General features: G+C 45.9%; 1 protein-coding gene across 1 annotated transcript in view; it reads left to right on the forward strand.

Moving 5' to 3' along the window:
* Positions 1-12,077, forward strand: part of MACF1 (microtubule actin crosslinking factor 1) — a 246,258-nt gene that overhangs the window by 198,292 nt on the left and 35,889 nt on the right. The window contains exons 71-73 of the mRNA XM_075197744.1: positions 502-733; positions 874-1,100; positions 1,190-1,312. Of these exons, the coding sequence (XP_075053845.1) occupies positions 502-733; positions 874-1,100; positions 1,190-1,312 (582 nt within the window). The remainder of the gene's footprint in view (positions 1-501; positions 734-873; positions 1,101-1,189; positions 1,313-12,077) is intronic.

The raw sequence follows: 12,077 nt of genomic DNA on the forward strand, positions 1-12,077 counted from the left end.
CCTGTTACTCATATTTAGATTTAAACAAAAATGACCTCCTAACTTTCTGCAGGTGTTCGTTCTGATAATTATCAGTTGTTTATGGAGTTGCACTTTTGTCATATACCTAATATGCAATTTATCTGTGCCCTGCATCCTCTGTAGACTACATATCCCTCTAGTTTCATGCACCAGTCATTTGCGTATTCCATGGTTTGCTAATGTGTTATTGTGTTTGCATTGTTGACTTGTTGTGTTCATGCTGCACTAACCCCCCATCTCTCCTCTCATCTCACATCACCTCCCTTTCCTTGTGGAATGTGTTAACTTTCTGTTGTGCTGCCATGGTAACATGTCCCTGTCGGCTTGACTATTCTGCCTTACAGATAGTGGAGGTAAGTGTTTTGATGCTTGATTAGTTTCTAACCGCAAACTCACTGCTAACTGTTTATGTCCAGCTTCTACTATGTCTTGTATATCATGTATATCTGTAACCACGTTTCCATACTTTCTATCTCTTAGTTCCACGACAAGATAGTGCCCATGTTGGAGACCCTAGAAAGCATGGCATCTCGCCTACGATTGCCTCCATTGATACCTGCAGAAGTGGAGAAGATTCGTGATTGTATCAGTGACAACAAGAACACACTTATGGAACTTGAGAAATTGCAGCCTTCCTTTGAAGCTCTGAAACATCGCGGCGAGGAGCTAATTAGCCGCTCACAGGGAGTAGACGTAGATCCTGCAGCCAAAGGTTGGTAAAGTGTTTTAAATCTCAGAATAAGCACATGTTTTGTTATCCAAAAGCCAGTAGCCATGGTGGTCTTCAGTGAATTTTTTTGGGATAAATTATAGCTTTAATTGATTTAACGTTCTTCTTCACTCTTGTTCCAGCCATTCAGGATAAACTAGACCGACTATTGTTCTGCTGGGAGGATATCAAAGCCAGAGCAGATGAACGTGAAATGAAATTCCTGGATGTTCTTGAGCTGGCAGAGAAATTTTGGTTAGATATGGGTGCATTATTAACAACTATAAAAGACACACATGAGATTGTCTATGATCTGGAAAGTCCTGGGATTGACCCATCAATGATTAAACAGCAAATTGAGGCTGCTGATGTAAGTATCCTCTGAAATGTTTCTTTCTGTTCTCCATCACATATGGAAGTTGCAACAGACTGTTTTATTATACCTTATTCATATTTTAGACCATTAAAGAGGAGACAGATGGACTCCATGAAGAACTGGAGTTCATTCGGATTCTAGGAGCAGACCTCATATTTGCATGTGGAGAGACTGAAAAACCAGAAGTGAAGAAAAGCATTGATGAGGTACTTCATGATCATTTTATGTCCCCTATTTCCTTGTCTCTGTATGTTTTACTTCATACTCCAGTCTATTTTAGTTCATTCATTAGTAGCAGTCCTCTTCTACTCTTTGCTATATATTGCCCTTCACTTCTGTTTGTTGTCTTCCATTTCATGACCTATATCTTTCATCTATCAACCTATTATTATTATTATTATTATTATTAGTAGTAGTAGTAGTAGTAGTATATATTTATATTGTGCGACATTGGGGAGATGTGTATTCTTTAACAAAGTGGAGGGAGGCATTTATACGAAGATAAAAGACTAAATGAAACAGAACATATGCAGAAAATGTTATTTTAATTAGGTGTGGGGCTTTGCGGATGATATTCGGTGCAACATTTCTTTAAGAGGTAAGCAGTTACAAAATCTGCAGTTTATGGATTATGGCCAACAGGGAAGCTTATTGAAACTAGTGCAACGTGTAAGTTTTCTTTTTAGAAATGTGGAGCATTTTTATATAAATATGTTTCTCTTTCATCCAGTCTGGGGGACACTGCTTACCATGGGTTGTGGAGGGGAGCACGGGGAGTTGGCACCTAGCTAGTTAATCTTTAGCACTGCCGACAGACCCCTCCCCTCTACAATTCCCTCGCCTCTTCCTCCTCAGTTTTTTTTGGGTGCCCATGGAGTTGGGCAGTGTTTTAGCTTGTGCTTTATTTTTTTACTTTAATTTATTTCATTTTAATTTATTTCTATCTTTATCCAGGTGGCATACATGGGAGTGTGTTCTATTATAGAGAACACACTCCCAGCATAGCAGCGCAGGCACTACCCTGTCAGATGAGAGCCAGAGGCACTCACTGACAGGGAAGAAAGAATGGTTGCCTGAATAGTGAGTGACAAGCGGTCTCACGGACCGCTGTCACTCCTGGAGCCTCCCCGATAACTGCCACTGCAGGCATAGAGCGCTGCTTATCGGAGAATACACATGCCGGCGGCCATCTTGGAACCGCTGAGAAGCGAGGTGAAGGGGCCATACCAAGATCCCCCCTCATACATAGGAGGGGGCATCGGGGTAACCGCTGCGGAGACCTCTACTCTGCCACGTACTATTTTTTTCTATTTTTGTTAAAACGGAGCCAGCGGCAGAAAAGCTGTAGGAGAGACAGCATTATCAGAGGGGGGGGGGGAGCTAAGACATAGAGCTCCCCTGCCCTCCAGAGAGAAGTGGACTAGCCCAGCCTTCTGGCGCCAAGGAGAAGCCGGGAAAAAGGACACAGATCAGAGGGAGCAGGCACCAAGACACTGCTGTTGGACTTCTCCCCTGTTTGGCCTATGGGCTAAGTATCTGATCTTATTTAAACACATATTACTGTATTTGTTGTGTACAAAGTGGGCTAGTAGGGGTTATATTGTAGATCTCCTACTTGCCAAAAATAGTATATTGTGTTTTTAAAATTACAAGGACAACTTTTATATCAGATTAGTTGTTTACTTGTTTCCCACTATTCTCTCTCTCTCTACACTCTCTCTTTACTCAGCTAAATTTACAACTTAAGCCTGTGTGTTTGGTGTGCCTTCCTTTATAAATATGACAGATAAGGGAAAGGGCTATATGGTAAAATATTTCACATGTTCAAGATGTAATGTAAAATTACCTTGTGGGCAGAAGGACCCGTTGGCGCTCTGCTCTGTCTGCGAAGCAGGGGTCCACCCTGTGCAAACACAGCTTATTTCAGCCCCACTGACGGAGGAACCGGCCTGGGTGGCCTCCCTGACACAGTCGGTTTCCTCTTTAGCACAGATGGTTTTACAATCCAATCAATTGCTATCTAAAGTGGCAGCCTCGGTGGCTAATAATGCTAGTACACCTTTGGCCCTCCCCGCTACCTCAGGTTCTATTGGAACGTCTATACCAGGACCTTCCTCATTAATTATGGACCAGGCCCATGTTCCCACAGAACCGGCAGGGTCCGCAGCATTTACAAAGGGTTTGGATAAACTGAACCAGTTACTTGAATCCCCAAACATCCCGCCTGCTAAAAGAAAGCGGCCTAGATCCGATAATACCCTTATGGTCCTTTCAGACTCTGAGGGGTTCTCAGAGGAGGAGGGGGAAATTAATTCTGATCCTGACCAGGTTCAACCTTTGGGACAGGAAGAAAACTCTAAAAGCCAATTTATTGATGATTTGGTTTTAGCGGTGAGAGAGACGTTGGACCTCCCAGAACCAGAGGATCCTACTCCTAGAGACAGAAGTCTATTTAAGAAGGCCAAAAGGAAGGCTTCACGTTTTCCCCCTTCGGTAGAACTCAGAGATATTGCAGAGGGAGCCTGGAAACAGCCTGATAGAAGGTTCTCTGTTCCCAGAAGGTTCTCTTCCCTGTATCCATTGCAGGAGGAGGACGTGGCTCGCTGGGAGAGTATTCCTAAGGTGGATATTCCAGTAGCCCGTTTGGCCAGACACACTTTGCTACCAGTCCCAGGTTCAGCAACTCTGCAGGATGCCAGTGATCGCAGAGTGGAATCCCAGCTGAAATCTATATTTGTGGCTGCGGGTTCTTCTTTTAGACCCACATTTGCTTCAGCTTGGGTTGCTAGAGCCATGGAAGCATGGGCAGACCAACTGGCAGAGGCCTTACAGGTTTACTGATTTACTTCCCCTGGCTTTGCACTTGAAAGAAGCATCGGGGTACCTTTATGAGATGATCCAGAACACAGCATCTGTGTCCTCCTCTATTCAGGCTGCGTCTATTTCAGCAAGAAGAACGTTATGGCTGAAATCCTGGGAAGGAGATGCGGAGTCAAAAAAGTCTGTTGAAGCCATTCCTTTTTCAGCAGCAGGTCTGTTCGGCCCGGAACTGGATACTATGATTTCCCAGACAACAGGGGGCAAAAGCACTTCTTTGCCGGGATTTTCAAGTAGGGGCCGGACTTCTCGTGTCAGCCCTTTAGGGGGACCTCCTTGCCTAGAGGACAGTCCTTTAGAGGTAGACAACCTAATGCTCGAGGCTCCTCTGTCAGGGGCAGATCCTCGTTTGCAGCTAGGCGCCAGGCCTCCAAGACCCAGGAGAAGCCTGCGTCCTGACGGGCACTCTACTCTGCCGGAGGTAGTAGGGGGACGTCTGTCTCTGTTTCGGGAACAATGGGCAGCGTCTTCCCAAGACCCTTGGATTCGGGGCATTATATCAAGGGGGTACATGATAGACCTGCTGGATCCTGTACCACATTGTTTCTTTGTAACCCCTCTACCCCGAGATCCAACAAGAAGACAGGCAATACAGGCTTGTGTCGCCTCTCTTCTTTCGCAAAGAGTCATCTGCAGGGTCCCAGACAACCAGAAGGGACACAGGGGTTTTATTCAAATCTGTTTCTGGTCAAGAAGCCGGACTGGTCCTTTTGGCCCATTTTAAACCTAAAGGGCCTCAATGTGCACTTACGAGTGGACAGATTTCGTATGGAATCCCTGAGTTCGGTAATAAACGGCTTAGCGGAAAATCAGTTTATGGCCTCCATAGACATAAAGGACGCATACCTCCACGTTCCCATTTGGAGCGACCATCAGTTTCTCCTAAGATTCACAGTGGGGTCCTCCCACTATCGGTTTCAGGCCCTTCCCTTCGGCCTCTCCACAGCTCCGAGGGTCTTCACGAAGATCATGTCGGTCATGGCGGCGTGTCTTCACCTAAAGGGAGTGCAGGTCGTTCCTTATTTAGACGATCTACTCATCAAATCCTCCTCAGAGATTTGCCTACGTCAGCACTTATCCCTCACCTTGGCAGTCCTCGAGAGCCATGGGTGGCTGATAAACTTAAAGAAATCCCAGATGGTTCAGTGTCAACGCATGGTCTTCTTGGGGCTGATCATGGATACCTGTCGGCAGAAGGTGTTCCTGCCTACGGAGAAGATCAGTTCAATCCGGGCTATAACATCTCAGGTCTTGTCCTCTCCCAATCCCTCATTTCATTTGTGCATGCAGCTGCTTGGGAAGATGGTGGCCTCCTTCGAGACGATCCCCTTCGGCCGGGCTCATTCTCGATGCTTCCAGTTGGATCTGTTATGGAAATGGTCAGGATCCCACATACACTTGGATCTCCAGAAGATTTCGCTGTCTCCTGGGGCGAGAGAATTGCTCCAGTGGTGGCTGGATCAGGATCACCTGTCGGTGGGCAGGTCCTTCGCTCCATGGTCATGGATCATAGCCACGACAGATGCCAGCCTGAGAGGTTGGGGGGCGGTAATCCTGCACCTCCGGCTCCAGGCACTTTGGTTGGTTCAGGAATCAGCCTTATCAATAAACGTGTTGGAGTTGAAGGCAATTCTTTTAGCCTTTTGGGGGGCCCAGACCCTCATCCAGGGCCACCCTGTCTGAGTTCAGTCCGACAATACCACGGCTGTGGCATATGTCAACAGGCAAGGGGGAACCAGGAGTGCAGCTGCAATGGAAATTGCAGCTCAGATTTTGGTTTGGGCAACAAAAATATGTTCCAGCAATATCTTCAGTATTCATTCCAGGAATAAAGAATTGGGAGGCCGACTACCTAAGTCGAAATCAAATGATGCCGGGGGAGTGGTCACTTCATCCGGAAGTACTTCAGTCTCTAGTTCAGAGGTGGGGTCGTCCGGATATAGATCTCATGGCCTCCAGACACAACAAGAAAGTTCCCAGGTTTTGCGCAAGGGCAAAAGACCCCTTGGCAGTGGCAGTGGACGTAATGACGATGTCATGGTAGTTCAGGTTGGGATACCGGTTTCCTCCGATTCCCATGCTTCCTCGCGTGCTCAGGCGAGTAAGGCAAGGCGGTCTGCCGGTAATTCTAATAGCTCCCTCATGGCCGCGCCGAGTGTGGTACACAGACATAATCTCTATGGCGGAAGGACAGGGATTTCGTCTTCCGTCACGAGACGACCTTCTTCAAGGTCCCTTCCGTCACCAGAATTTACCTCAGCTCAGTTTAATGGCATGGTTGTTGAAGCCAGCCTCTGGAGAGCTAGGGGGTTTTCCCCCAGTGTAGTGAACACTATGATGCGAGCTAAAAAGCCAGTTTCAGCTCACATCTATCACCATATTTGGCGAGCCTATATCAGATGGTGCGAAAATAGGACATGTCACAGGTCTTCCTTTCGTCTCCCTCGCTTATTGGCTTTCCTTCAGGATGGGCTGGAAGCAGGGCTTAGTTTAGGTTCCCTAAAAGTTAGCGGATTTGCCAGATATCAGGACTTTCCTTCAGGGAGTGTTACATATTCAGCCTCCCTATGTTCCGCCTACAGCACCCATGGGATCTTAACCTGGTACTGGATATGCTTAAAGGGCCTCCCTTTGATTTTAGGTGTTTGACCTGGAAGGTCGTCTTTCTCTTGGCAATTGCATCGGCACGTAGGGTGTCGGAATTGGGAGCTCTGTCTTGCCGGAAACCATATCTGGTTTTTCACAAGGACAGAGCGGTTTTGAGAACACTCCCATCTTTTGTTCCAAAAGTGGTGTCCTCCTTCCATTTGAACCAGGAAATTGTAGTTCCGGTTTTTTCATCTACTTCTCAGTCTGATCTGCAGTCTATGGAAAAGTTAGATGTGGTTAGGGCTCTCCGTATTTATGTCAAAAGAACATCTCAAATTAGACGAACCGATTCCCTGTTTGTCCTATATGAGTCTAACAAAAGGGGCTGGCCAGCCTCTAAACAGTCCATTGCAATATGGATTACGGCAACTATTAAGAAGGCTTACATAAGAGCTAACCTTCCTGTGTCGGAGAGACTTACGGCCCATTCCACCAGATCGGTAGGGGCGTCATGGACAGCAAGAAATGGGGCTTCTGCTGACCAGCTTTGCAGGGCAGCCACTTGGTCTTCTGTCCACACATTTACCAAATTCTATCAATTTAATGTATTCGGTTCCGCGGATGCAAATTTCGCTCGTAGTGCTCTACGAGCGGGGCTTTCAGAGCGGTCCCACCCTTAGGGGGCTGCTTTAGAACGGCCCCATGGTAAGCAGTGTCCCCCAGACTGGATAAAAGAGAAAAGAGGATTTATATACTTACGTTAAATCCGTTTCTCTGATTCCGTCTGGGGGACACTGCGATCCCTCCCTTCTGCCTTTCCTCTGTATACTCTTGATTGATTGACCTATCTCCTTGAGGCTTTTTAAATTAACTGAGGAGGAAGAGGCGGGAGGATTGTAGAGGGGAGGGGTCTGTCAGCAGTGCTAAAGATTAACTAGCTAGGTGCCAACTCCCCGTGCTCCCCTCCACAACCCATGGTAAGCAGTGTCCCCCAGACGGAATCAGAGAAACGGATTTAACGTAAGTATATAAATCCTCTCTTTCGTCACTGTTATGAATAAACAAACGTGGGATATCGGGTGATATCCTATTAGCACCTCCTCCCTGGTGTGGCTTCCCAGTTAGTCAAGCCCACCAGAATGGACATATAGGCCATTATGAGAGCAGCCTAAAACAGCAGCTCGTTCTCCTGATTGCCCTCTCGGCTGTAGAGAATTAGTGGGTTATTTGGGTGCTGGTTTTCTGTGTGCTTTATCCTCTGACCTGTATCTTTTACCGCTCCACATCCTCCTGGATTGTGCAGCTGCTTCTGTCCTACTTTTCTTCCTGCATGTTTTTTTATATCTGGGAAGGTGAGGCCCCACTCCCCTCCTACAGCAGCCTCAGGTAGCACAATTTCCTACCCGTCCAAGAACCATATGTGTTCTACCCTTACAGCACATGTCAAGCCAGTTGGTGGCCTGGCTCAGTTGATGCAGTGCTTAGTTCTGGTATCCTCTTCTTTGGAGAGGACTTTCACAATTGCCACCACATTTAGGTGTTAGCTTCTGGTTGTTGCCCAGACCTTGGAGGGGTCTGATTCTAAGTTTTCTACCCAGGTGGAAGTGGCGGAAGGTTCTGACCTGAGGTTTCCTCATGTCCCTGACACGATTATTTAGTGTGTGCTGTCAGGCAGACACTAGAGATTAAGGACAGCAAGGAGTCATAGATTCCAGACAGTTTGCTGTTCAAAAGGAACACATGTTTTCTTCTCATTCATCCACTCAGTTGGAGGACCTGCTTAGCAGGCCGTAGATCTGATCGTAGATTTCAGGTCTTGCGCAAATTGCAGTCCTTTTATCCTTTTTTTTTAGAGAAGCTATGGGAAAATGGGATTCCCCATCTAAGGTGGATGCTCCAATAGCTTGCTTATACAACACCACCACTACTCCTATTCCAAACACTGCTACCTTACGGGATAACGCAGATAGGAAAATAGAGTCCACTCTTAGGAACATTAACACAGCGGTGGGGACCTCCCTTAGACCCAGCTTAGCTTCAGCGTGGTTCATTAAGGTGGTGGAGAAGTGGTCAGAGCAATTGGTGAAGGATCTGGAATCTGACAGACCAAATTTGTATTTGTTAATTCTGGTGGAGCATATACGTGAGGCTTTGAAGGCCTTGGGCAGGACAGCCTGTCCCTGAAAAAGTGAGGGCACATTCCACTAGATTGGTGGGTGCCTCTTGGGCCGCGCAGAACGGGACCTCCTCTGTGCAGCTGTGCTACGGGGCTACCTGGTCTTCACTACACACCTTCACAATGTTTTATAGATTCAATACTTTTGCGTTCAAAAATGGACATAAGATGCAGCGCACCATGACATCTGAGCATACCCTCCTTTAGGGACAGTTTTGGGGTGTCCCCAGTGTTTGAGAAAATGGAATTTTTGTACTTGCATTAAATCCTTTTCTCTGAATAAAATGGGGGGACACAGGAAGGCCTCCCTTTACTTGCTTTATTCTTTGTTCTTGTTCTTTGATTATACTCTGTTTTCTTTGGTATTATTATCATAGATTTGTAAGGTCTCCTCAGTGCTCTGCAACACCACACATTAAGGAAAACAGGACATACATAAAAGAGGGACAGACAAAATAAATGCAGACTTGAAAACAAAAGGTATGGAGGACCCTGCTCATTAAAGAGCTTACATTCTAAGTGGAAGAGGGGACAGCTGAAGCAAGAGGAGCAAGTGTGGCTTAGAGTGGAGATAGGGACACTTGTGAGGGTGCATTAGTTTGAATAATATCATTGGATACTACTGATTTAGCTTGGTAAAGAATTCCATATGTGAGTAGCAGCACGGTAGAAGTCTTGTAGGCAGGAGTGAGAGTTGGTTACCAGAGATGAGAAAAGGTGCAGGTCAGAGGTAGTCGTAAGAGGACGGGAGGTGGGGTATTCTGATATTATATTTGAGATGTATGAAGTGTTATGGTGTTATTGAAGGTTTTGTAGTTAAGGGTGAGTACTTTGAATTGGATTCTGGAGGGCACAGTGAACCAGTATATGGATTTGCAAAGTGGTGCAGCAGATGTGGAGTGCTGAAAGCAGAACATCAGGCTTGTAGTAGTATTTAGGTTGAATTGAAGTTGGGGATACATGGGTGGCTGGAATGCCAGATAGCAGGAGGTTGCAGTAATCAACACGAGAGTTAATGAGAGAATGGATAAAAGTTTTTGCAGCATGTTGAGTAAGAAAAGGAAATATTCTATAAATGTTTTTAAGGTGCAGTAGACAGGACAATTGCTTACACAAGATAGTACAGAAGGGAGTTAGGTAAGGAGAAGTGATATAGATTTGCGTGTCGTCACTGTAGAGGTGGTACTGGAGGCTGACTGAGTGAATTAGTTCTCCAAGAGAAGAGGTGTACAATTAAAAAAGTAGAGGACCAAGAACAGAGCCTTGTGGGATCCCAACAGATAGTGAGAATGGAGGGCAGGATGTGCCAGAGGTAGGAACACCAAAGGATTTGAAAGCTGTGAACTAGGAAACAACTGTGTCGTGAAGGGTGTGTAGGAGAAGAGGGTGATCAACAGTGTTAAAAGCAGCAGAGAGGTCGAGGAGATTGAGATGGAGAAATTAATTTTAGACTTTGCAGTAAGTAGATCATTGATCACTATTGTGAGAGCAGTTTCAGTAGAATGTTGGGGCGGAAACCTGATTGAATAGAGTTGAAAATGGAGTGAGAGGAGAGAAAGTGAGACAGGCTGTTGTACATCAATCACTCGAGTAGTTTGGAGGCAAAGGGGAGGAGAGAATTAGGGCGGTAGTTGGAAAGAGAGGCTGGATCGAGAGATGGTTACTTTACAATTGGTGAGATGAGGGCATGTTTAAAGGAGGATGGAAATGTGCCAGTGGGGAGAGACAGGTTGAAGAGATAAACTAGAGGTGGCCATACAGTGTTGGAGAGGGACCGGAAAAGTTGGGAGGTAATAGGGTCGAAGGGATAGGTTGTTGGGTGAGATGACTTAAGTGCAGAGACTTTGTTTTAAGTTACTGGAGAGAATGAATTTAGGGTGGCTTTGGGAGTGTAGGTGAAGGTGGGTAGAGTGGGTGGAATTTGGCACGAGGAAATATCTTGTTAGTGTTGAATTGGTCTTTGAAGTAAGTAGTAAAATCATGGGCTGTGAGGGAGAAAGGGGGAAGGAGGAGCAGGTGGGCAGAGAAATGAGTTGAAGGTTGCAAAGAGGCAACGTGGGTTAGAAGACTGGGTGGATTTTAGAGTTTTGAAGTATGTTTGTTTGGCAATTGAAAGGGTAGTGCTCTAAGATGAAAGCATGAATTTATACTGGAGGAAATCAGAATAGGAACAAGATTTCCTTCATTGGCACTCTGTAGTGTAGGAGCAGTTTTGTAGGTAACGGGTCTGTTTGGTTTGCCATGGTTGGAGTTTTGATCATCAGAGACTCTATGTGGTAGCGGGTGTTGCATTGTCTAGGGCTAAAGTGAGTGTTTTGTTGTAGAAAGAGGGTGCCTGATTAGGGCAGGACAATGCAGTCATAGAAAGTAGTTGTATCAGTGAAAATGAGAAGTGGATTGGGTTAGGAGTACTTGGGTGTCGCTGTGTACGTGTGGATTGGGTGCAGGGGGAGAGTATAAGGTAAGGTGAGGGTGTAAGAAAGTAGATTTTGGTCAGAGGAGATGAGCCAGGTTTCTGTACTAGACAGGAGCTTGAGAGATTTAGAACTGAATAGATCATGAATGGATGCAAGTTTGTTATAAACATATCTGGCGTTCCATAGTGCACAAATCAAGGGAAGAGAGGGAAGTGGAGATATGTGGGTAAGGTTGGCGGGATTGGAAGTTTGGGGTGGATGAAAAGTTGTGGAAGGAACATGAGCAGATAGTCAGGTTGTATGGGGTGGGGTGGATGAAAGGTTTTGGGAGGAACATGAGCAGATAGTCGGGATTGTATGGGGCCCAGGATTAAGTGAGATGTCACCAGCAGCCATGAAAAGGAGCAGGGTGAGAAAGAGTTCATGCGATGATGATTTGTGGGTGTGATTTATTTCTGTTTACATAGGCTGGTGAGTGTGGTGGGAGCAAGAGACAAAACAGTTCTTGTGTGCAGACCAGCGAGAAGGAAACTAGTGAAGGGGAAATAATAATAATAAGGGAGGGAGAAATAGGATAATGGAGAGATAAGTGGAGTTTGGAGAGAAATGATGGAGAGATTTGAGAGATGTGGATAATTGTTTGTTTATTAGCTAGGGTAGGTAATGAGAGAGTGCAAAGGAACAATTGATTCAAATTGTGCAGGGCAATGGAGAAGGTGACGGATTTTTTTACTTGGTTGGGGTTAATTAAGGAAGGCAGTTTCTGCAGCTCTGACACGATGAGGTCTATGATGCTGACAGTTTGGTGCAGAGGGTCCAGCAGCCAAACAAAGATGTCAACAGCAATCACAATTGAGCTCAGTGGGCAGCTAAACAGCAATCACAATTGAGCTCAGTGGGCAGCTGAACAGC

The sequence above is a fragment of the Mixophyes fleayi genome, chromosome 2, assembly GCF_038048845.1.
Source record: "Mixophyes fleayi isolate aMixFle1 chromosome 2, aMixFle1.hap1, whole genome shotgun sequence".
In the NCBI taxonomy this organism is placed as follows: domain Eukaryota; kingdom Metazoa; phylum Chordata; class Amphibia; order Anura; family Limnodynastidae; genus Mixophyes; species Mixophyes fleayi.